The sequence below is a fragment of the Ictidomys tridecemlineatus genome, chromosome 9 (assembly GCF_052094955.1).
Source record: "Ictidomys tridecemlineatus isolate mIctTri1 chromosome 9, mIctTri1.hap1, whole genome shotgun sequence".
NCBI classification, from domain to species: Eukaryota; Metazoa; Chordata; class Mammalia; order Rodentia; family Sciuridae; genus Ictidomys; species Ictidomys tridecemlineatus.
The window spans coordinates 130,065,350-130,090,012 of record NC_135485.1 but is presented as its reverse complement, the minus strand read 5'-3'; the positions used below and the strand labels follow the sequence as shown (position 1 = coordinate 130,090,012).

The following is a 24,663-nucleotide window of genomic DNA, read 5'->3' as shown; positions in this document are numbered from 1 at the left end:
GGCGGCGGAAGTGGGAAGGCCAACAGAAGCCTCTAAATTTAGGAAGCGGAGAACTTAGTAAAGGTGTCAACTAGTTCCGAGTACCCCAGACTAGCCCCTAAGACGCCGCAGCGGCAGACAGCAAACCGTTAAGAAAGCGCCTACTACGACGCTCGCGTCACGCCAAGGGCCCGACGCACAACCTACGTCTCTGAGCGCTCCCTCCAGGCCCCTCCTACCCTTCGCTCTAGAGCCCGCTAGAGGTCCTAAGGGGGCGTGGCCAAATGTGAAGAGAATGCGCATGCGCGCTTGGGATCAGCCAATGAGCTAACTAGCAATCTCGCGAGGGTTGAAAGTCGGTGGCGTAGGTAGTTGTCTGGGATGCTAGCGAGGTAGATGATATCTATCAGAGGAAGAAGAGGAGGAGGTGAAGCGAGTTCCCAGCCTCAGTCTCTCTTTCGCTTTCCTTTCCCTCTCCCCGAGCCCTCCGCCTTCCTCTAAGTCAGCCGGCCCTCTCTGACCTCAGTGACCTGGGTGGCCCCGCCCACCCTCGTCGACGTGATTCCCGCCGTGAGGTAATCGCCGGTCGAACCCAGAGCCCCGCGGAAGAGGTCGCCGAGGAAAGGGAAGCTGCTGGGCCCGGCTCAGGCCCGTCGCGGAGTCGCGGCGCGGGCGAGGTTCCGGGTGGGCCTCTTGCTGCTCCATCAGTCCGTTGCGACGTAGCCACCCGCGCCTAGGCCGCCTCCTCCATCCCTGCGGGCCAGGCCTCTGGCAGCAGCGGGTGACGCAGACAGAACATCATGTCGTCCGCGGCCGAGCCTCCGCCACCCCCGCCTCCCGAGAGCGCGCCTTCCAAGTCCGCAGCCTCTGCCGCCAGCAGCGGGAGCAGCAGCAGCAGCAACAAAGGCGGCCCCGAGGGCGGCGCGGCCCAGGCGGCTCCCTCTGCAGCCGGCGCCGGCCCCGCGGACGCCGAGATGGAGGTGAGGGCGGCTCGTGGCGCGGGAGAGGGCGCAGAGGGGAGGAGAGCTGGTTCCCTCGCCGTGGTGCAGGGGATCGCGCGCAGAGTCGTGGCGCGTCTTTGGGCCCAGTGTGGTCCGGAGTGAGGTTCCAACTCCTGCGCCCTTGCATTAACCCAGTGCAGCCGATCCAAATGAGTAAATGGTGCTTTACGTTTAAACTGTGTTTCTTTTGCGAATCTTGCCAAATCTTCGAACGCTCCTATTAAGCAGATGTTCTTGATTACTGTGTCGGGGGAAACCTATTCCTTCCACCTCCACAATTCCCTCTCTCCTCCTCGAATCTAGGTTTTAGTTTCTACCAAACTTCGGGGGAGGGCGGGGGAGGTGCCCTTTAGGAGTGGGATACGCAGGCCGGTTGGGGTGGCAACTAAAAGCGGCGCATCCGAGGACTTGGGCCTCCTTTCTTCGTTCCGGTCCTTGCGGAGGCGGTATCTGTCTGTTCCGGGCAGAAACAATGGCGAGAGCTGGATGGCCGAATGCGCAGTGGGGATAAGCGGGGCGCAGCTGCTTCTGTGAAGGGAGCGGAGGCCCCTCCCAGGCACTGTTGCACCGGGAGGGAAGCGAGCCTGGCTGCAGCAGCAGCAGCCGCCGCCGTCTTGAGTCCCCATCTAATTTGGGGGTCTGGATGGGTGGATGAATGTATTACAGAATCAGGGCAGATGTTTGGCTTTCTGTCCTGGGCATTTCCGCTTTTTGGGTTTTGGCTTCTTTAAGAAAAAAACTTAAGCACTCGCTGTTGAGCCTTTTGAGGCCTGGGTTGACTAGGGGGTGGTGACAGTACCATGGTTTTGAGTGTGTGCGAATGTGGAAAGATGGGGGACCTGCCAGGCGGGTCTCATGGGTATGCCGCTAGGCTTTGCGATGTCTGGGAACAAAGTGATTGTTTCCAATTTTTATTCTTGGCCTTGGACCTGTTTGGAGCTATTTTGTAGCTCTAGCCCAAAGATTTCTGGGATTTTCCATACTAAGGCAGAATGAAAGTAATACTGCTTTTAAAATGAGCCTTAATGCAAAATTAACACAATAAAGAAATGATAATGGAGTTTACCATGAAGTGATAGGTGTTTTTTTTTTTTTTTTTGAGGTGGGGTACTGCTAGGGTAGGGTAAAGAAACAGAACTTTAAGTGATGAGGGTAGGTTTCAGTGGAATACATGCTAATACTCTGCAGTTTTCAGTGATTAAGATTTGTTTCACAGTAAAATGTGTTCAGTGTTCTTTTATTTTCCCTTTAAAGTTTTAAATGGTTCTCTTGTATTATCAGGTCTGTTGAATTCCAGCTCCAAGGCGTAAGGGGTTTGGAAACCTTTGACGCTGAAAGCAATTGGGTGATTAAATATGTAGTTCCCCTACAAAGAGATGTGCTTAGTTATCCTCAGGTTTCCAAAGGGACTTCTGTTCAAATTTGAGATAACAAATGTCTTACCAGAGGCCTTATTTAAATATCAGAAAGGAGAGCAATTTAAATAAATATTTTGACTTTTTGAGTTCACATTTTAAAATTAAAATTGAATTAAAGTTTAAATTTGAGTGATAACTCCTGAAATCAGTAGTATTTTCACTGGCCAGGTGAGGAAATCCAATCTGCTGATCACTAGAACCTTTGCTAGAACTCAGGTCTGATTCCAAAAGTGAGACTTTTCCCACACATCTTGCTTTGTCATGTACCTAAGATGCTTGGCAGTTTCAGTTATGGAGGAATGCCTTAGTTACTTTTACCATTATGTTAGGAATATCAGTAACTTCATTTTTTATCTTTTTTATTTTTTTCTCTCTATGTACGCTTCATAGTGATTTTTTTTTGTCTTTTAAAATAAATGTACCAGTTTTTACTGCTTCTTTAACTGAATTCAGAATCATTTGAGATTCAGAATGTTTTTCATGACTGAAGACCTTAGTCTAGTTATGCATTTGGAAAAAAGATATTCTAAATGCCTTTTTCTTGTTTGAAAGTAGAATTTAAGGTGATCTTTTTTTCTGACAAATCTCTTTTTCCCATAAAACAATTGTTAGTTTTCCCATGTATTCAGTTAATTTTTCTTCTTGCTTTTTTCCCAGTAATACGTCAAGGAACAGTTCCATTTTTTTAGTTGTTATGTTTTTGATAGTGTTCACCTTATTTATTCATCCTCATTGACCAGACATAGATAGACATGCTGTGTGCCAATAATTGTGTGCCCTTAAGAGGACTGAAATTCAATTTTTTTTTAAATTATAGAAGAAAGAATGACAATTGTGGAAAGCACTTTGATTTTCTTTGGGTATACCTTTGGTAGTATTCCAGCAGGAATTTTGTTAATTGAATTAGATGGTAGTTTGTCACTTTTAAATACAAAGACCAGAGATTTATGATGATATAAGGGCACACTGATGCTTAAAAGCCTTAGCAATGAAATTAGACTTGAATTTAGGTCATTTTGGCCCTTCTAAATTCCAACAGCTCTTGTCTCCTATACTTTGTGATCATTTATAACTTTATAATAGTATGTATTGACATGCACAGATTTGGACATTATTAACAAAAAATATGCTTTTACCAGCTGCTAACTTTTTTTAAATGGTTGAGTGGAACTTGGAAAAAATATATATATGTGTGTGTGTGTTGTGTGTGTGTGTGTGTGTGTGTGTGTATTAGTTGTCAATGGATCTTTATTTTATTTATTGATATATGGTGCTGAGAATCCAACCCATTGCCTCACACACACTAGGCAAAGCACTCTACCACTGAGCCACAACCCCAGCTCAATTGCATGGAACTTTGTAGTGTAAAAATTGGTGCTAAATTTTTTTGTAGCATTTGAATGCTAGGATAATCATTTGTAAGGATAACATTTAATACTAAGTTAGTAATCACACTGTAGTTAAGAGTATTCAAATTAGACTTCAGGATACCTTTTTTGTAATATTCCAGATGATGGAAATTAGAGTGACTAATGCTCCCTTCCATGTGTACATTTGTGTAAAAGCACAGTTAGGTAGATGCAATTTTATGATAAAAGGGGAACTTTTTTCATGTTTTATACTATTTTAATTTGGTTTCATAATTTTATTAGAAAAAAGAGGTATAGGGCTGAGATTGTGGCTCAGTGGTAGAGGGCATGCCTAGCATGTGTGAGGCGTCTAGCAAGGTTCAATCCCCAGTACCACATAAAAATGAATGAATAAAGGTATTGTGTTCATCTACAACTAAATTATAAAAAAAGGAGTGTAGATTTGCCCATATAACTTGCATTGATAAGTAATTTTATTTGAGGATGATGTTGATGGTAATATTTTGTTTCAATCTTGGCAGCAGCCAGACAGCTTACAAAATTGGGTTAAACAGATTATTATCCCCATAGTATTTTATTTTATCCTTATCAGGTTTCCTCTCAGGTTAGATGACAGCCATTTAAGTGTGTAGGGAGTTTGGTAAGGAGTATATTATTTGAAATGTGCTTTGGGCTGAAATCAGTGTATAATGGTGAATTGACTATTCTGAAGAACAATTCCATGATTTTTCCTTTCTGTTAGGAAGTATTTGATGATGCATCTCCTGGAAAGCAAAAAGAAATTCAAGAACCAGATCCGACCTATGAAGAAAAAATGGTATGTTCTGGATATGTATAGAGTATGTAAAGAAACTTTTTGTTAGATGATTAAATATACTAAATATCCATGTTTAACTTTTATATTTAGAGCACAGATGTCTCAATGAAGTATGTAACCTGGAGTACTATAATTTCTATTTTTATTTGCCTACATAAACCAAATCTGATATATTCAGTGAATTAGTGAATGTGATGTAATTGTCTAATTATGCTAACACCTATGAGATTTTAGCATCAAAAGTGAGGTGAGGGGCCAGGATTGTAGCTCAGTGGTAGAGTATTTGCCTTGCATGTGTAGGGCCCTGGTTTTTATCCCTAGCACCATATAAAAACAAATAAATAAAATAAAGATTAAATTTTAAAAAAAGAAGAAGAAATGAAGTGAAGACCAGAGAAGTAGTTATTCTGTGTATATTCATCCCCATTTTTGTATTAGAGGTGGAACCCAGGGCCTTGCACGTACTCAGTGCTGTACCACTGAACTACCTGCCTAGGCCATGGCTGGGATTTTTACAAAAAGAAAACATGACAAACTTTTTAAAGACAAAATTCACATCCCATATGTTTTAGGAAACAACTTTTTAAAAAAAATATTTAATTTTTAGTTGTAGTTGGACACAATAACTTTTTTTTTTATTTTTTAATTTTTATGTGGTGCTGAGGATGGAACCCAGAACCCATGTGCTAGATGAGCACTCTACCGCTGAGCCACAACCCCAGCCCAGGAACATGACTTGACATAACCAGAGCTTTAAATGAGTTTTAACAGCAAATACTTATGATCTATCAAACCCTGTTCTGAGGGCTTTATGTAGCATAAACACAATAATATTTGAAATCCTTAAGGTGAAATGTGTCAGTTAATAACACTATAGTATGTTTCTTAAACAAGAGTATCCTAATTTTCTTGTGTGTGTCCAGCACCCAGCATAGTATCTGGCACGTAGTAGAGCTTTATATATATTTTTAAATGTACATTTTCCTTGTCCTTTGATATTCTCTTCAAAATCAGCAGCTATTCTTAAACCTCTTAAATACTACGAATCCTAAAATTGTTATGTTTTATGTATACATGTAAATTTATATGTACATATGTAATATACATAATACATGTGCAGTGTTACATATGATTTTATATATGGTTTCTATAACATTTTGTATATCCAAACAGCTACAGTTTTGCTGCACAACTTAAAGAAGAAATATACATATAGCCTGCCTTTAAAAATAGGTACACTTTAAAACAATGTGCTTTTCAAGGAAATACCCCTTTTACCCTTTACAATTTAGATTCTGACACTAACATTGTATTAGTGAATCTAACTTAAAGTTTGTTGGCTTTTGTTTCATTGTTCTTGATCTCACTTATGTTTGACATTGTTGACCACCCCCCAAAAAATCTTTACTTACCTTGAGACACCTTTTACCCTCTTGATACCCTATTTGATTGTGCCTTTGTCCTTTGTTACATTCTGAACATTTCTTCATGGACAGCTTGATTCTTACTACTGGATTTCACTTGCTGTCTTTAAATGGGATACTTTTAAATCTTTTATTTTGAGCCCAGATACCTCTTATTGCTTGTTGGGCATTTACTTTTAAATCACATTGGGACCTCTAATTTGAGAATATCCAGAATTGAATTCACAATTGTTACTTTACACACATACTTAATGTTATTTCAGTGAATGAAAGTTTCTCAATATATATCCAAGATGCCTGTGACAATACCTCCTACTTTTTATTTTCTTACATGTTTACTGTCATAAATCTTTCTTTTTCATTTTTCCCCTTCATCCTAGCTCAATATTCTTTTTTTTTTAGAATTTTAATTTTTTTTTTTTTTTTTTTTTTTTGCGGACACAACATCTTTGTTTTGTATGTGGTGCTGAGGATTGAACCCGGGCCGCATGCATGCCAGGAGAGCACGCTACCGCTTGAGCCACATCCCCAGCCCGCTCAATATTCTTTTATTTTGCATGCATGCACTTTTTTTTTTTTTTTTTTTGCCTCATAAGTTTTTCAGTTTCCGAGCTTCATTACATTTGTGACATGATCTTCCTTTGAATAGTTTTCTTCTAAATAAACTCCCATGTCATCTGCTAGTTCTTAACCATAGCATGGGTAAGTCCCCATTATTTACTCTTCATTCTTGAATCTGGGATTCTGAGCACTACTTCCAAAGACAGAATAACTTTGTTTGTTTTTGCGGGGGAGGTATTGGGGGTAGAACCCAGAGGTGCTTAACCACTGAGCCATATCCCTAGCCCTTTTTTATATTTTATTTAGAGACAGGGTCTCACTGAGTTAGGGCCTCACTAAGTTACTGAGGCTGGCTTTGAACTCAGTCCTCCTGCCTCAGCCTCCCCAGCCACTGGGATTACAGGTGTGCGCCACCATGCCCTGCAGATTTATGGTTTTTATTCTTGGGCTTTTAGTACCTAAAACTTGACTTGGCTGTACCCTCCTTTCCCCCTAAGTTTTTGGATGTATCTTTCTACTCTATTTCTGCTAACCCTAATTTTCAGGCTTCCTACACACACAAAATCTTACTTATCTTATTTACTGTGTATTTTCAAACATATATATAGTCTCTGATGCCTTGTTTTTTTCTGTCTTAGAAAAAAGCTGGTCCATGGTTGTTCAATATAATCTTCATTGAGTTCATTCAATTCCCTAATTTTACTGTATTAATAGTTGCTGCATTTTAGGATCAATTGTTTTTTTTTTTTTTTTCTTTTTACCACTTTTAACCTTTTAGGATCTCAAAATTATTTTTATTTTAGCCTGTTCATTCCCTTAAGCAGCAAGGTGCCTAGTTTTCCCCCTAATATTCGGGACAATAATAGTGACTTGATAAATTTTGAATACTATACAATAGCTTTTACCTTGCATGTCTAGAATTTAACCTGTGGATTTGTTTTCAAAGGTTATATATTTTGATCTCAAACATAATTACAGTAATTGTGAGTAGACTATTTTCAGTTATATGTTATTGGCTTTTATTATATATAATTTTGTGTAAATGTGCACATACTTATATGTGCACATTTACATGGTTTTTAAGCCTGATATCTTAGTTCCGTACTTGAAATGGTTTATAATCTTGAAAAGCATAAACTAAGGCACATCATTTATAGGATGTTGCCAGGGAGGAACATGTTGACAGCCTGTTCTAATTGTGCATATCAGGTTGCTTCTATGACTGTTACTATGACCCACTGAAACACTTTTACCACTTCCTGATGGCAAATTTAGCTTCAGTTTTTACACTATTGTGATTTTTAAGATAACCGTTTTCCCTTTTAAAGTATGTGGTTTTTATAACATAAATGGTGTATGGATACCTTCAGTGTTTGCTTTGGTGGGTCTTTTTGTAAATCTCTAAAACTGACATTTTAAACATTTTTATGGCAGCATTGTTGGGTAACTGGTTTATCTGTTGAAGTTGTCTAGTTTCTCTTTGTTTAAACAAACTATCCTGTCTAAAGTCTGGTTGCCTAATGTCTTGAGATTTTATAATTTTTTTTATGAAAACTTCTTAAGGATCTTACCTTTTTTTTTGGTTTATACATATTTTCATTCTTTTGGTGTGGTAATAGGAAACATTCAAAGGGGCAGATGGCAGATATGAAAGGCAGGAATAGTGTTGGACTACATTAAGTTAATGAATATTTCATGGTTTTTAAAATTTGACACCAGCCTAACTGATGAATGACTAGTGTCTTTTCTCCAACTTTTTAATAAATTCACTTGTAATGCACAATGCCTTTTAACGTCTTTAAAAGTATTTTTTTGGCAACTATTTTAAAGTATAACATACATAAAATGATTTTGAGTTTTGGCAGGTATATGCAGTCACGTAAATAATACTACAATCATGATGTAGCATACTTTCCATCCTGTTAAAAGCTTCTGTCCCTCTGTAAGCAGTTCCTGCCCCAACCTCTTGCCACTTTTCATCTGCTTTGTGTCTGTAGTTCATACACTGTAAGTGGAATCATATATTGTAGACTTGTGTTTTTTCTTCCCTTGACAAAGTGCAAATTTTAAGACTCATGTTGCATGTGTCAGTAGTTTCTTTTTATTCCTGAATTCATAATATGGAGGCTTACTGAAACTGATTTCCAAAGTTTTGATGAAATGTACCTTAAACTTTTTTGCAGCAAACTGATCGTGCAAATAGATTTGAATATTTATTAAAGCAAACAGAGTTGTTTGCACATTTCATTCAGCCTGCTGCTCAGAAGACTCCAACCTCACCTTTGAAGATGAAACCAGGGCGCCCACGAATAAAAAAGGATGAGAAACAGAACTTGCTCTCAGTTGGCGAGTGAGTAATAGTTTATATTTCATAATTCAACCTTGTTTATTACCGATGGTTTTCATTAGAAGCATAAAGCTACTTTATTTTTAAAAAAAAGTTAATACAATTGTGTATTTGGCCCCATTGGCTTGGTAGGATGTAGCCGTAAATGTAAGTATTTTAAAATCCTGCATGGTGTCTTATTTTTTATAGCATTATATAGTTTATGGATTGCAGCAGTTATATTGAATAGGGAAGTCAGATATTAATGTTGTTTCTTACAGAGGGTACAAATGCATAAATTAAGTATCCTATTTAGCATCACATAGAAGTACTTAGAATAATCCAGGCTTGAACTTGGATCTGAACTGCTTATGCTCATCTCCAAAACCATATACACGCCTTGAGGGTATTACTTTTATGTGAAGTTTGTGCTGGTGTGTGGAATATTGTGATAATGTATGCCACAGAAGTTTGTTTAGCATTTTTGTTAAACAGTTGTCTTCCTCTAAAAATTGAAGTGTCAAGTTGTATGCCATAGTTTGGTAGCGATTGAAAATAAGTATACATGTTGAATTTATCAGATTCAGAATTTTTGTGCTGGTTGGATAACTTAGGATGTTTAATTAGTAATAATTAATAGATTTAGGGCATCTTGACTCCCTGGAATGGCTGCAGTTTCCACTGTGAAAAAAATGTGATCAGTAATTGTAATACATAAGATTATCTAAAAGAAGAAATTAAAAATTTATCAATGTTAAATTCACAGAATTACCATGCAAACAAAATTTCTTCATTTTATTTGAGGTATTCTGTTTTTTCAGTATGTCTTATACCTTGTCTGTTGTGTCTAAAGTGCTATTTTAATATTTGAAACTTTTTAAAAGTCAACTTTGTATATCAGATATATTTAAATTGTTTTAGAATTGAAGTTTATATCCACTTAAATATATTAGTGTCATATACTGGAAATGGGAACTACTATAACAAATACTTTTATGGGATATTAATATTATTAAAGAAACCCTTCTATCACTAACCTAAAAGATAAAGGTAGCCCCCCTGAAAATATATAATGAGTTATTCAATTTGATTTGCTCATTAAATAGTGTTATTGGGGAAGATGATTTAGAGGTCTCGGTAGGGCCATAATCTGCTTTCTAAATTAGATCAAGATATTTACTGAAAGTATAAAGGTCTTGAAGTTGGAAGCTTCATAATTGGGAAGAAAGTGGTTTTATTCACTTCAGCTCTATAGAGGTGAAGCAATTTGAGCTTATGAAGTTGTAGTTAATATATGGTATTTTCAGCTTTTGTATATTTTAGATAACTGTAAAACATTTTAGATTTATATTTACTAGTAACTTTTTACTATTCACTTGTGTGTGTGTGTGTTTGTGTGTGTGGTGCTGGGCATTGAACTCAGGGCCTTGTGAATGCCAGGCAAGCACTTTCTAGGTTAATTTAGATGCCTATGAAAAATTATTATTATTTTTTTATTTTTTGTGAGTTCATTGTACTTTAATAATAAGGAAAAAAGGAAAGCACAAAAATTCCATAACCATGCCTATTTTATTCTGTGTGAGTTCTTTTCTAAATGATAGAGATGTCAAAATTGACTTTTTTTTTTTAGGCTGTAAGATTTGAGACACAGCAACAAGGAAAGGGCAGTAACACCTCTCCCCCAAATTTGATATTTGCCATGAGACTAATTTTTCTTCTGAAGCATAAATATGGGTATCTGATGTTTTAGGAATTCATGTAATCTCACAGATTAGCGGAACCTCACAATGAAGAGAAAATCAGGAGGATTTGGAAGCTTGTTCTGATTCCACATCCTCACAGTTTTAATAACCAAAAGTGACATTGGTTGCATCTGCACCAAAAAATATAAAAAACTACTTCTATAAATTGATAACATAAACTGATGTAACCAAGGATGTAAAATACTAAAATGCAGTATTTACACAATCAGTGAAAAGATATTCCCTAAACAGTTATAATTTAGATATAGCCACAGTTTCTTTGCAGTTCATCCTGTTAAGAGGTGGAAGCAATTGTTTTGTCCTTCATTTTATTTTTATTTAATTTTTTTTAATTAAAAATTACTGTGGACTCTTGAGGCCAGCCACTTGACTTACTATGTTGAATTGTAGCTGGTAGTTAAAGCCAAAAGTCAAATCATTTGATTTTATTTTCATTTGATAGCTACCGACATCGTAGAACAGAGCAAGAGGAGGATGAAGAACTGTTAACAGAAAGCTCCAAAGCAACCAATGTTTGCACTCGATTTGAAGACTCTCCATCATGTATGTTAAACATACTTAAATTACTTGATTTTTTTGAAAGATCTCACTTTGAGACATCCTTCAGTTAATGTTTTGGATTTGTCTTGGCTATAATTTGTACAGGGACTTTTTTCATAATCTTATATATTCATTGGTTGTGAATAAGTTTCAGATTTTTTTTTAAACGGAGGTAGTAATGTGTTATATAATAGATATTGTATTTCAGAGGTGTATAAAATGCCATTGAGTTTATTATTGTTTTAAGATACATGTAAAAGTTTTACCTGTTCTGGCTAAGAAAACTAATTTGTAAAAAGAAAACAAAATTCATGAAGAATTTTGCTTACTCATCTCATGCTGTTATAGTAGCTTTAATTTTTTTTTTGACATATATTAGTTTTCAGTGGTTTTCTAAAAGGAAGAGTATTTAAATAGGTTTGTATAGTCTTTTTTCTTGTCTGTTTGCATTAGAGACTTACACATTCTCTTGAAGCCTAGTATCCATCCCACCCCCCACCCCTCCAAACCTCCTCTAATGCTGCTTTATTTACGTGAACTCCTATCTAATTGAATTTCAGCTGGACTCATCTAGTTAGAAATTCAGCAATTGGTTTAAGGTGTACACTTTCAGGCTTCTTTTTTTTTTAACTTAGCACCTGGTGTCTATTTCTATCCCAATGAAGTGAGGCCAGAGCCAGATATATGGCATAGGGGGAAAGGAAATTTTGGATTATTTTTGTCTCACATTGTTACATTGTAACTAGCACTGGTTATTTTTCATCCTTCAGCAGTGATTTGACTTGGCAGGCAAAATAAGTAATGTGTATATCCTGAAAGAGTATTACTAGTCTAAGATGCATTGGGAAAGTAGCTTAGGAGAAATGGTGAAGGAAAAGGAATTTCCTATCATCTCATTTTTATTAGGAGGAAAATAAAATCTCCAGAGCATCTGTGTCTGATCTTTATGAAAGATGAAAGCGTTCGATCACAAATGTTTTTGGTAAGGTTAGAAAGAGAAAGAGGTTAAAGAGTCTAGGACCAATATATGAAGAACAGAAATTTAATGATTTGGATGAATACTCTAGTGCCCAATCATGTTACCAGGACTTGGTTATCTTTCACATCATTCGTGTTCCTACTCCATTGCAGACTCCAACAGCTACCTCTAATGATTTGGGATTTGCAGAATTCATGTAAGAAAATCCTAGAAAAGAAAGCAAAATCAGTAGGCAAATGTAGGCCATAGTTAAAGCTCTGGGTATCAGATGAAGGGGGCTACTTTGTATTCCTGCCTTTAAAATGTAACCTTGGGTTTTCTCTTGTTTTCAGATGTAAAATGGGGTAAATTGAGAGATTATCAGGTCCGAGGACTGAATTGGCTTATTTCTTTGTATGAAAATGGCATCAATGGTATCCTTGCAGATGAAATGGTATGTGATTGGTAGTTTTGATTGAAGGCATGTTTTGTAACTTATAGAAAGTTTAAGATATACAGCATGTTTTGTTGATGGCAGTCTGGAATTTTTAGTAACTAATTTTCCTTCAGACTATTTTATAGTTGCATTAGTGAAGTCTTCACTTGTGAGGAATTATCTATCACATTTTGTGAAACTTTTAAAAAAACTTTTGTAGTACCATTGTGTAACCATTTCCCTTCATTTTTATGAAAAATAAACTGAGGTCATTAAATGTTAATCACCTGTAAATATTAATTTTGTTTTCTAGAATGGCAGCTTGTACAGTTTTGTTTCATAAAAGATTTTATCTCTTATTTACTACTATTAATTATATAATAAAGGCTTTAAAAAGATTCCTTATTACTGTAGGGCTAAAATACTTAATTGGTTGAAGAAAGTATAGTGTCAAAGGAAAAGTGTTTTGGTTCTAACTGTGCTACATGATCTGGGGAGAATCACATTTTCTGAGCCTCACTGGGGTGATAATAATACCTCTGTCATAGACTTGTGAAAATTATGTGATATAACACTGTGAGCTTTCAGATATTAAGTTTTTGTTATATGTTAGCTGTCATAAACTTATAGCATTTCTTTTAAATGTTCTGTATATGTTGGGCAGTATAAATATGGAACACTGCGTTTGTTTTTTATTGTTTTATGATTACTCTGAACTCTTTCAGGGCCTGGGAAAGACTCTTCAAACAATTTCTCTTCTTGGCTACATGAAACATTATAGAAACATTCCTGGTCCTCATATGGTTTTGGTTCCTAAGTCTACATTACATAACTGGATGAGTGAATTCAAGAGATGGGTACCAACACTTCGGTCTGTTTGTTTGATAGGAGATAAAGAACAAAGAGTAAGATTTACATTTTTCATATTTAAGGAGTTTGGGGTCAGGAATTGCTGGAGGAAGGATAAAAGAGAAAGGGTCTTCAGAAATATTAGTAATTTATAAATGTAATATTGTCTAGAAAGTTAAAATTTTTGCCAGAGAGAAGGCATTAGAGACTAAGAATATGGTTTTCCTCACATTTTGGAGGGTGATTGTATAAAATCAAAGCCTATGCCCTTCAGCAGTATTTTGTTTTTAAAAACAAATGGTTTTGAATGTGAGATGCAATTGGAAATTTAAGGAACCAGATTTTTAGATTAGTGTATAGTGATAGTCTATATATATATATATAGAACAGTAGTCTTTAAAGATGAGTTGAGCCAGCTATTTTGATATCTATTGAATAAGTTACAATGTTGATTAATAAATAACATCTTTTTGGGAAGAAGACGTGGAAATAAGGACACCATGAAGAATGTAAAGGACAGATTTGGAAACTTACTCATACTGCATTAAATGACTTTGTGCTTACTTTGTTTTCCCTTCCTTTATCTCAGTGATGAGTGTGAATTTGCTTTTTTTCCCTTATAGGTAACCAAAGGGTTATGTTAAGTTACCAGATTGCTTTTTGTTTGGGACTTACTTAACCATTCTTTGCTTCAGTTTTCTTACTTGTGAAATGAGAGTAAAAATAGCAATTGTGTTAATACATTTAAGAATCTGAAGAGGGGAATGAACATGTTTACTGCAAATAGTCCTTCAGTCTTCCTTTCTTCATATTAAAAACTTGTCTCCTAAGTATTCCAGGACTTAGTGGAATTGTAGAACGAAGACCTTTTGAAGTTTGTATTCATCAGCCTTGTCTTTTTTTTAAACCTAATGATTCTGAAATCTAAATGATGACTGATTATTTCAGTGGTAGGAAAGCTAGTTCTGAATGTTTACATGATACAGCAACTCAATCCCTTTTTAAAATTCCTACTCCCTTTTATGGATTAGATTACTTGTCGTCAAGAAGTTTAATGTATAATTGATTTCTGAACATTGTTATTTTTTAATTTTGCTACACAGGCTGCTTTTGTCAGAGATGTTTTGTTACCAGGAGAATGGGATGTTTGTGTAACATCTTATGAAATGCTTATTAAAGAGAAGTCTGTATTCAAAAAATTTAACTGGAGATACTTAGTTATAGATGAAGCTCACAGGATCAAAAATGAAAAATCCAAGGTAATTTGATATTCTGAACATTGTGTCTGAGAATTTAATCCATATTACAAATATTCTGATGATGTGATTGGTTCTTTCAGTTATCAGAAATAGTGAGGGAATTCAAGACTACAAATCGACTATTACTAACTGGAACACCTCTTCAGAACAACTTACATGAGCTCTGGTCACTTCTTAATTTTTTGTTGCCTGATGTCTTTAATTCAGCTGATGTAAGTATTTCTAATTGTTTTCTGGTTAATAATTATGTTTTGTTTAATGCTTATATGTCTTTATAATAGAATTGGCCTGCTTTTTAGTGCTACTTGAGGCAGTCATTAATTTCTCATGCTTTTATGTAGTTAAACCTGGTGTTTACCTATTAGTTGTCTGTGCATTCTTAGAATTTATTTTTGAGCCTTTTGGTTTTAGTCTCACTTCAAATTATTGTTTTCTTTGTGTGCATTGGCATAGGTTGCCATTGGCATGACGATTCTAGTTGATAGTCATGTTGGTCTGACTTTGTTTGAAGGATTGTGTCTGGGTTGACTGTATTTTCAGGGTGCTGCTTTAAGCATTCCCAGGTGAATTTGTGTATCTCATATTGCTTATGTTTTAAGGCTCAGACATGACTTTCAAATATGACAAAACTGCCTAACCTTTGTTATGTGATATTCTAATAAGCAGAACTTAATATTTATCTTTAAGTCATAATATTTATCTTAAGTCATTAAGAAATGATGGTAGCAGCTAGGCACGTAGGTGCACACCTGTAATCCTTTCAGCTTGGGAGGCTGAGGCAAGAAGATTGCAAGTTCAAACCCAGCCTCAGTGACTTAGCAAAGGCCCTAAAGCAAATTAGATGCCAATAAGAAATTTCCTCTTAACAGGATCTCTTAATGAGATCCTGTCTTAAAATAAAAAAATTTTAAAAGGCCTGGGGATGGGACTTAGTGGTAAGTGCCTCTGGGTTCAATTCCCAGTACCAAGAAAAAAGAAAAAAATATGGACTTGAACTTAATGGTTTTAGCAGATCACAACTCAAATATTATACTAATTCTAGAAATTATTGTTTTATCTGGGATTATTGGAATTTTTTTGTTCACACTGTCTCTAACCTTAAGATTTGTTTTATTAATCTAGGACTTTGATTCCTGGTTTGATACAAACAACTGTCTTGGGGATCAAAAGCTAGTTGAGAGGCTTCATATGGTAAGTATTTTGGAGTAGTGTTAAGCATATTTCTAATGAGAAGAAATGATAAAGATTAAAATTAGATTATATTCTAGTTAACAAAAGCATAATGGCTATAGAATCAAATCTGTTTGGATCTTATTTGATCTTATAACGGGGATATGGAGTGATGTGTAGTGGCTTAGTGTTGGAACCTAGGATGGGATTTTAACTTAATGAAGGGAAAAAGTAATTGCAGTTAAAAAAAAGGTATAATGAGGGAAAAAGCATTACTTAATGGCCAATATAGACTACTTTTAAAGCTTAGTCCCATTTAAATTCTATAGAATCTAATAAGTTACTTCTGAAAAGACAAATGATCCATCTGTTGTTTGGAATTCTAGTGACATTATATAAGTCAAATTATATAATATTGCATTGTGTGAGCAGAGCTGGTATTGTGGTTTTTGTTTTGATGTGTAGCTTTGTTCCATTCTTGGACAATGCACAAGTGAAAGTTGGTAGGTAAAGAAATTTCCTCTTAACAAATCTGAGATAAAGAAAGGTACATACCTAGTGAGCAGGAGAAAGCAGGACCTTGTAAACATGTTGTGGAAAGCCCCTTGTGACCTGTCACCTTTGAACTTGTTTTCACATTTTGGTGTGAATAATTCTTTCGGGATGGGGAATTGGAGGGGTAGGGGAGAGAAGGTTGCCCTGTGTATTTTAATATGTCTAATAACACCCTTGACATGTCTCCTCCTCATTAGATGCCAGTAATAGTATGCCTCTAGATGAACAATGAAAAAGTGTCCCTAAACATTGCCAATGTCCCCTAGAAAGCATAGTCATGCTCTGCGCCCCTTCCCCTGTGACCTGACCTTTCTAATATATTTACTTGATGAAAATTAATTGAACTGTACACTCATGATTTGTATACCCTGCATATAGGTTGCTTCCATAGATTAGGATAATAAATTTAAAAGCTATTCATAAAGAATTCAGTGTGGACCTCCCAAATTTTAAGCACTGTATAAGGGCAAAATTAAAAAGTTTAAGATCTTGTTAATTTTTAAAATATTTTTCTTTATTTTTAAAAAGTTTTATGAATGTATGAAATCTGAAAGGCCATACTTCGTATTTTTTTTTCCTAAATAGAAGATACAACATGAAATCAGCAGTGTGAAGTGGCTGCAGAAAAAAGATACAAGTAACTAGTTTTAAACCTGGAAGGCAGTCACTGTAGAAAACAACATCTTTAAAATGTACTACTGTTTTTAGTGTTTTATGAGTGTAATTGTATGTTGGTTAAATAACAAAATTCTATTATTACCCTTCAGGAACTTAGTAGTGATAAATTATATATAGTTTGAATGGAAAAGTCCTAAGAATCATTTGATATTCGAGCAGACTAAATGTTGGTAAAGACATTAGTCTATATTTAATAGGTGATTTTTGTTCTTTTAAATTTATTTTAACTAGGTACATATGACAGCAAAATGCATTTTGATTCATTGTACACAATTGCAGCAGAACTTTTCATTTCTCTGGTTGTTGCCTGATGTAGTGTCACACCCTATGTGCAGTCTTACATGTACCTAGGGTAATGATGTCCATCTCCTTCCACCATCTTTTTAATAGGTGATTTTAAGATTTTGAAAAAATACTAGTATAATAGGTAAGGTCATCTCTGTTTCTCTTTGCTTTTTCTAAGGTTTTGCGTCCATTCCTCCTTCGTCGGATTAAGGCTGATGTTGAAAAGAGTTTGCCTCCCAAGAAGGAAGTGAAAATCTATGTGGGTCTCAGCAAAATGCAAAGGGAATGGTATGTTTTCTAAGATACTTGATATCACTGTTCTCAGAATTTCATTTATATAGTATTTTGTTTTACTAATTTGTGCCTTCATGGAATTGTTGTTTGCTGGATTGAACTCATCTTGAAAAGAGGCTTGCTCAGCATATATATCATATAAAATCTTGAAGTACAGTTGAGAGAATCACGATGAAGCATAGTAAATTCATTTTTTATGAACTGAGACTTTAAATTTGGGACTTAAACAACAATACATTGAAAACCCTCTACTTTGGGATTTTTTTTTTAATTGTTGAGGACCTTTATTTTTATTTATGTATTTATATATGGTGCTGAGAATTGAACCCAGTGTCTCACACATGGTAGGCAAGCACTGTACTTCTGAGCCACAACCCTAATCCTCTACTTTGGTTTTTAAGAGGAGAGTAGGGTGGTGCAAGTGGGAGACATAAGAGTTGGTTAACTTGGTGATTAATAAGTAATTGGATCATGGATTTTGGCTAGCTAGCCTCTGGTGAAATTGTAGATTATAGACATATAAAACTTATGTGCTTTCTTTTATCCCATAAGACTCCATGTATTTAAAACACTATTCTGAACCAAAGTTTTATTTTAGGCAGAATAAAATGTCCTTTTGAGAAATGATGATGATGATAACCTGATAGCTATTTTTACATATTTGTATAGGGCAGTATTAAAAGTTGAAGACCTTAGTTAATTTAAAAAAATATATTTTTCCTGATTTTTTAAAGTTTTATAGATGTATGAAATCTTTTTTTTTATTATAAGTAGAACATACAACATGAATTCAACAGTGTGAAATGGCTATAGAAAAAGATAGTCTTCCTTTAGCATATGTTAATATAAGTTGTGTTCAAAGGAGGGAAATAAGACCTACCCTCTTTACTAGTCTTACCATATTTCAAATGTATTTGATAACATATTTGCAAAATATTGGAGTAGCAAAAAGGCTAAAGGGATATATAGAGATCTGAGCATGCTCTCTGAGAAAGAGAGGTCCACTATAGAAAGTGAGCTATCCTCAGTGTCCTCAACACTTTTGAAAGGCTATTACAAAGTATTTGCTCAAGGGATTCAAAGTTTCACTGAAACTTCAGTGTTTACTTGTTCTTGCAGTAAACTGAAATTCTGTGTATGCATTCATGCCTTTTTTAGTAATTTGCCTTAGCCTGTGGCTGTAGATTGATAGATCTCATATCTCCCTCTCCCTATGTGTTTAAGCAGATGTTTAAATCACATTGTATTCATATCATTTTCATCCTCCTGCCTTACCCTCTCATGTTTCTTCCTTCTCAGATTAGGGTTCTACTCTAATGCTGAACTAGCTACATGGTATGTGAGGTAGTTGTGCATCACTTAATGTCAAGATAAGTTCTGAGAAATGTGGTTTAGGTGATTTTGTTTTGTACATATCATATAGAGTGTACTTGCCCAAAACTTTGAACTCACTAGATGATGTAATTTCATGGGACTGCTGCCTGTGCTCACTGAAACATCATTATGTAGTGCATAAATATAAATGAGTAATGGTACTTTCTGTTGCAAGACTAGAAACTAAAATTATGTTTCAAAATTATAATTACTCAAAAATGTTGTATTATATTGCTATATTTAATCCCATCCAAGGAGACCATTTTGTATTTTTAAAATAATGATGTCCTCAAAATCCAATGCATAAAGTATAGATAGCAGCACACTATGGGCTATAAAGAAAAAGCAGAAAAGAGATTTCAGATGATAGATTCTAAACCATACCTTAGAAGTTGATGACTTGTTTCTTAACAGGTATTTCAGAGTTGAGTTGGGGAATGGGAATATGTCAAGTGGCAGGGTTTAGTCAGGGAATATTTGAGTCCTTAAAAATACTTTTCTTTTCAATAGGTATACTCGGATATTAATGAAGGATATAGATATACTAAACTCAGCAGGGAAGATGGACAAGATGAGGTTATTGAACATCCTGATGCAGTTGAGGAAATGCTGCAATCATCCGTATCTCTTTGATGGAGCTGAACCTGGTCCACCTTATACAACAGATATGCATCTAGTTACCAATAGTGGCAAAATGGTGGTATTAGACAAGTTGCTTCCTAAATTAAAAGAACAAGGTATTGTTACTTGCATCATAAATTGAGAAATAATGGAAACTTAAAATGCTAGTGTTAAAACAAAGGGAACAATACACTTTTGAAATGACAGCTCTGACACTTTTCTAAAATTTTCTGTCCATTATTATCTGAGGTTCCCCTCACTTCCTAGTAAGCCTTAAGTCTCTTAGCAGGTAATAAAGTAGTAGAGGCAGAAACAATTCCTGGATTTGGGTGTATTTCTTTTTCGGGGGCGGGGGTAATGAGGATGGAATCCAGAGGCACTTAGTCACTGAGCCATATCCCCAGCCCTTTTTAATACTTTATTTAGAGACAGGGTGTCCTTGAGTTGCTTAGGGCCTCATGAAGTTGCTGAGGCTGGCTTTGAACTCCTGATCCTTCTGCCTCAGCCTCTTGAACCACCATGCCCAGTTGAGTTTCCATTTTATATATGCTTTCCTAGAAATTTCAGCTTTTTAATCTTAAAGTATTAGAAATTCTCCTTCTACCCCTACACAGATCCCAGGTCCTTTGTTAGATAATGGTATCATGGTATTGTTTTTCAATTATTTGGTTTTAAAAATTTAATCAAATATAGTTTACATAGACTCAACATTTTTATCTGTAGTATGCTGATTTTGTAAATACAAAAATAGATGTGTATCTCTGGTATTTATATTGGTATATCAAAATTACATGAATATGGAGAACTTAGTGTGAAGCCAGCTTTAGCAGTTAACACCTATGTAAAACTTGTTTTATCTATGATATACCTACTCTATAGATTATTTGAAGCAAATTATTCATTATGTAGCTCTTAAGGATCTTCCTTAAAGATGAGGAATGTCACAAAGATTGCAGAGATGATAGGCAGCCACATAATTTGAGACATGGTAGATAAGTAGAAGGATTTAAGTGTAGATAAGAGGCATAAGTTTATGGTCCTTTGATTGGAACTAGAATGAGATCAGGGATATTTGGTGTCCGTTGTGGAATATGGGAGGCTTTGTGAATGGAAGAATTGTTGTTGATTAGTGGAAGATTATTTTAAGTATCTGTGAGGTAACAAGCTAATGAATGATTCTCTCAGGCTTTGTGATGGCAAGATCTCCCAAACTGGAGAAGATAGCCTTTTTGATTGCCTTAGTGCATTAACCAAATATTATCCTTTCTGTTTGTGTCATGATGGAAAAGAGGTAAGAAATTACTGATTTGAATAGTTAAATCATGTCATTTTTTACCTGAAACCAAGTAGATAACTTGAAATTAAGGTGTAATATGTTAGTTTTGTTTAGCTTTAACTTTTGGAATAGATTTTTCTGCTATTGAAGCCTTTAATAACAGGCTATTATATTTTCTAACAGGGTCACGAGTACTAATCTTCAGTCAAATGACCAGAGTATTGGACATTTTGGAAGATTATTGTATGTGGAGAAATTATGAGTATTGCAGGTTGGATGGGCAGACACCCCATGATGAGAGACAAGTGAGTGAAATTCTGGGAAGGAGAGAAAAAAACATCAGATGATACAATTTTCTGATCCTGACTTTATTTTATATCCATAGGATTCCATCAATGCATACAATGAACCAAATAGCTCAAAGTTTGTTTTCATGTTAAGTACACGTGCTGGTGGTCTTGGCATCAATCTTGCAACTGCTGATGTAGTAATTTTATATGATTCAGATTGGAATCCTCAAGTAGATCTTCAGGCTATGGTAAGAGAAAACAAACATTCTGTGCTTAATAGATTTCATAGTTAGGCAAGCTAATTCTTCCAATGTCAGTGTCTTAACCCAGTAAATTTGATTTTTTTTCTCTAATCCAATGGTTTAGTGAGGGTGTTTTGAATTACCATCTAAGGGTATATTCATCTTATGGCTCTGTCCTAACTTGGGATGTAGGAGTCATCTGCTGTATCTTCTGTACCCTGATAGCAGAATTGGGAAGAGTAAAGAATTGCCCTGGAAATGTTTAGTGGGTCAGACCTGAAAGTTCTCCCACATTGATTGGCCAAAACTGAAATGTAGCATAACTTAACTACTTTGGGAACCTCGCTGTTCTCTTACTTTAGAACACCTCGCTGTTCTCTTACTTTACATGCTTAAATTTCATGCTTGTATATGGGAGTGTCTGGCTGGATCAGGAAATTATTATTATGCTCAGCATTATGATCTATAGATTAATATGAAGATTTAAAGATTTTTGTTTGATAATGCTAATGACTCAGTCTGTGATACTCGTGACCATTAAGCCAACTTTATTAAATCTGATAACTGGAGAAGATTTGATAATTATTACAAATAAGAAATGCTTTGTTGGAATGTGGTTTGTAGATTTACTAGATGTTAAACAGAAAATTGTATTCAAAGAAATTTTCAAATGTGCAAATTTCTCTATTTATAAATTTAGTAATATTTAAAGAATAGGATCTTTATATTGGTGAAATTTATTTTTTTCATGTCACATCTTTAATAGTTAAAGCTAGAAAGTATCTTCTACTTAAGAATATTTTATCAGTATATACTTTCATATATTATTTATATGACTTTTTAAATATATTCAAAATAATGTTATTTCACTTAGGACCGAGCACATAGAATTGGACAAACCAAGACTGTCAGAGTGTTCCGTTTTATAACTGATAATACTGTAGAAGAAAGAATAGTAGAAAGGGCTGAGATGAAACTCAGACTGGATTCAATTGTTATTCAACAAGGTGGGCCCTAGAACTTTAAAAATTTACTAAGTTGGATTGATAGAATGAGTGATTGATTGTATGATTGTTTTTTTTAAAGGAGAAATCTCATCTGTTGAGTCAAGCTAGCACCCAGTAGAGATGGTTTGAATTCCAAAGATTAAACCTTAGTTTTGTTATTAAGAAGATGGGTTGGGGCTCAGGAAAGTTGAGATCTGAATATTGATCTGCTAGTTAGCTGTTTTTTTTCTATTACCTGAGTCAGTTTCTTAATCTACTAAATGAGAATAAAAATAACTATTGCTTAGGATTTTTTAAAATTATTTTTTTAGTTATAGGTGGACACAGTATCTTTATTTATTTTTTATTTGGTGTTGAGGATTGAACCCAGTGCCTCACTCACACTTGCAAGGCAAGAGCTCTACCACTGAGCTACAGCCCCAGTCCCTTGCTTAGAATTTTTAAGAATTAAATAGAATGTGTATATAAAATAGCTAACATTCAGCAAAATACTTATTAAATAGAGCAGAGTGATTATGCTTTGTAAGCACCGTTGCTTACTTGGGGAGATACTGAAGAAGTAAAAATTAAAATCAGAGAGTCTTGTTTTTATAAGACTAAAAAACTACTTGTTGAGTACCCTTTTATGGTTAGTGTGGGGAGTGAGACACTGAGTAGATTAGAGGGTAAAAATCGAACTTTATTTTCAATTGATTAAATGAAACTCGAAATTCCCATTCTAGATTAGTGTTTTTAAGGAAGACACAATATTGATGCCTATATTTTTTGAAAACATGAACTACACAGATTGGCCAATACTTACCAATTGAAGGTCTTTATTAATGCTAAATTTCATCTCTGATCAAAATAAATATTCAGGAGTTTTGAATTCTTCAGATAGAGAAGTTTTTAGAAACTGATGTTACATATTTCAGTTTTTACATAAAGTTTGATTTCATGAAGGTTTTTTGTATTTCACTTTTCTGAGAAAAACTTGTCTTAAGGGATTTGCAATGATATCTTTTTTGCTCATCAGAAACTTTTGTTTATAATGCTCACTTATATTTAAATTTGTGAGTTTTTTCTTCCCCAGTAATTTTGATTCTCAAGTAGTGTATCTATTCCACAAAAGAAAATATCATTGAGATAATATATAGTAGGTGACATTACATAAGTCATAAGCTTTAGAACATTTCAAAGCTGAAAAGTTGGCATTAAGTTTAATAGGAAAATGATCAGATGTGAATTACCAGTAAACAGAAATGATTGATGTTTGAGACAAAAGTACAAGTTATTACATCTAACATTTAGAATTTCAAGTTTCCAGTAAAATAAAGTCTGTTTGGCTAACCTTATACAATACAAACTTTTATCTCAGGGAGGCTCGTGGATCAGAATCTGAACAAAATTGGGAAAGATGAGATGCTTCAAATGATTCGACATGGGGCAACGCATGTATTTGCCTCAAAAGAAAGTGAGATCACTGATGAAGATATTGATGGAATTTTAGAAAGAGGTGCAAAGAAGGTGAGATGCAGATTAAATAATAATGCTTTTAATGAGTGTTACAGACCAAAACTATTTGAGGGACTATTGTTCTGTGAATTTATAGATGATTTTTATTATTATTGTATTACTATAAAAAGCAGCTTTTGTGTACGGTAAAGTCATTTTCATTTTGACTGCATGTCTAGTGCTTTTTTCCTTTCTCATTCTGATGTTTCTTTTGTCTAGACTGCAGAGATGAATGAAAAACTCTCCAAGATGGGTGAAAGCTCTCTTAGAAACTTTACAATGGATACAGAATCAAGTGTTTATAACTTTGAAGGAGAAGACTACAGAGAAAAACAAAAGGTATTTTAGAAAGAGATTTAGTGGGGCTTGGGTTGTGGCTCAGTGGTAGAGCATTTGCCTGGCACGTGTGCAGAACTGGGTTTGATTCTCAGCACCACATGTAAATAAATAAAACAAAGGTCCATCAATAACAACAAAAAATTAATTAAAAAAAAGATTTAGTAATGAAGCTTTATTTTCCTGGAAACATGAACTTTTAAGTGCTAGATGTAATACCTTGTAATTGTGTCTCAAATAGTTTTTTAATTAGATGTATGTAAATGTATCTAAAATTTTTTCATTATGGAAAATTTTGTTTGTAAGTGCTGAAATGTTTTTAAAGTTTATGTAACGAAGT

At 35.1% G+C, this 24,663-nt stretch overlaps 1 protein-coding gene across 1 annotated transcript in view; it reads left to right on the top strand.

Moving 5' to 3' along the window:
- Positions 1 to 317: 317 nt before the first annotated feature.
- The window catches only part of Smarca5 (SNF2 related chromatin remodeling ATPase 5), a 32,391-nt gene continuing 8,045 nt past the window's right edge, over positions 318 to 24,663 (top strand). The window contains exons 1-16 of the mRNA XM_005327556.5: positions 318 to 959; positions 4,511 to 4,585; positions 8,754 to 8,920; positions 11,102 to 11,202; positions 12,511 to 12,611; positions 13,319 to 13,498; positions 14,546 to 14,701; positions 14,782 to 14,913; positions 15,824 to 15,892; positions 17,568 to 17,677; positions 19,568 to 19,794; positions 21,138 to 21,259; positions 21,340 to 21,492; positions 22,361 to 22,493; positions 23,851 to 23,999; positions 24,207 to 24,326. Coding sequence (XP_005327613.1) covers positions 780 to 959; positions 4,511 to 4,585; positions 8,754 to 8,920; positions 11,102 to 11,202; positions 12,511 to 12,611; positions 13,319 to 13,498; positions 14,546 to 14,701; positions 14,782 to 14,913; positions 15,824 to 15,892; positions 17,568 to 17,677; positions 19,568 to 19,794; positions 21,138 to 21,259; positions 21,340 to 21,492; positions 22,361 to 22,493; positions 23,851 to 23,999; positions 24,207 to 24,326 — 2,175 coding nt within the window. The 5' untranslated portion in view covers positions 318 to 779. The remainder of the gene's footprint in view (positions 960 to 4,510; positions 4,586 to 8,753; positions 8,921 to 11,101; positions 11,203 to 12,510; positions 12,612 to 13,318; positions 13,499 to 14,545; positions 14,702 to 14,781; positions 14,914 to 15,823; positions 15,893 to 17,567; positions 17,678 to 19,567; positions 19,795 to 21,137; positions 21,260 to 21,339; positions 21,493 to 22,360; positions 22,494 to 23,850; positions 24,000 to 24,206; positions 24,327 to 24,663) is intronic.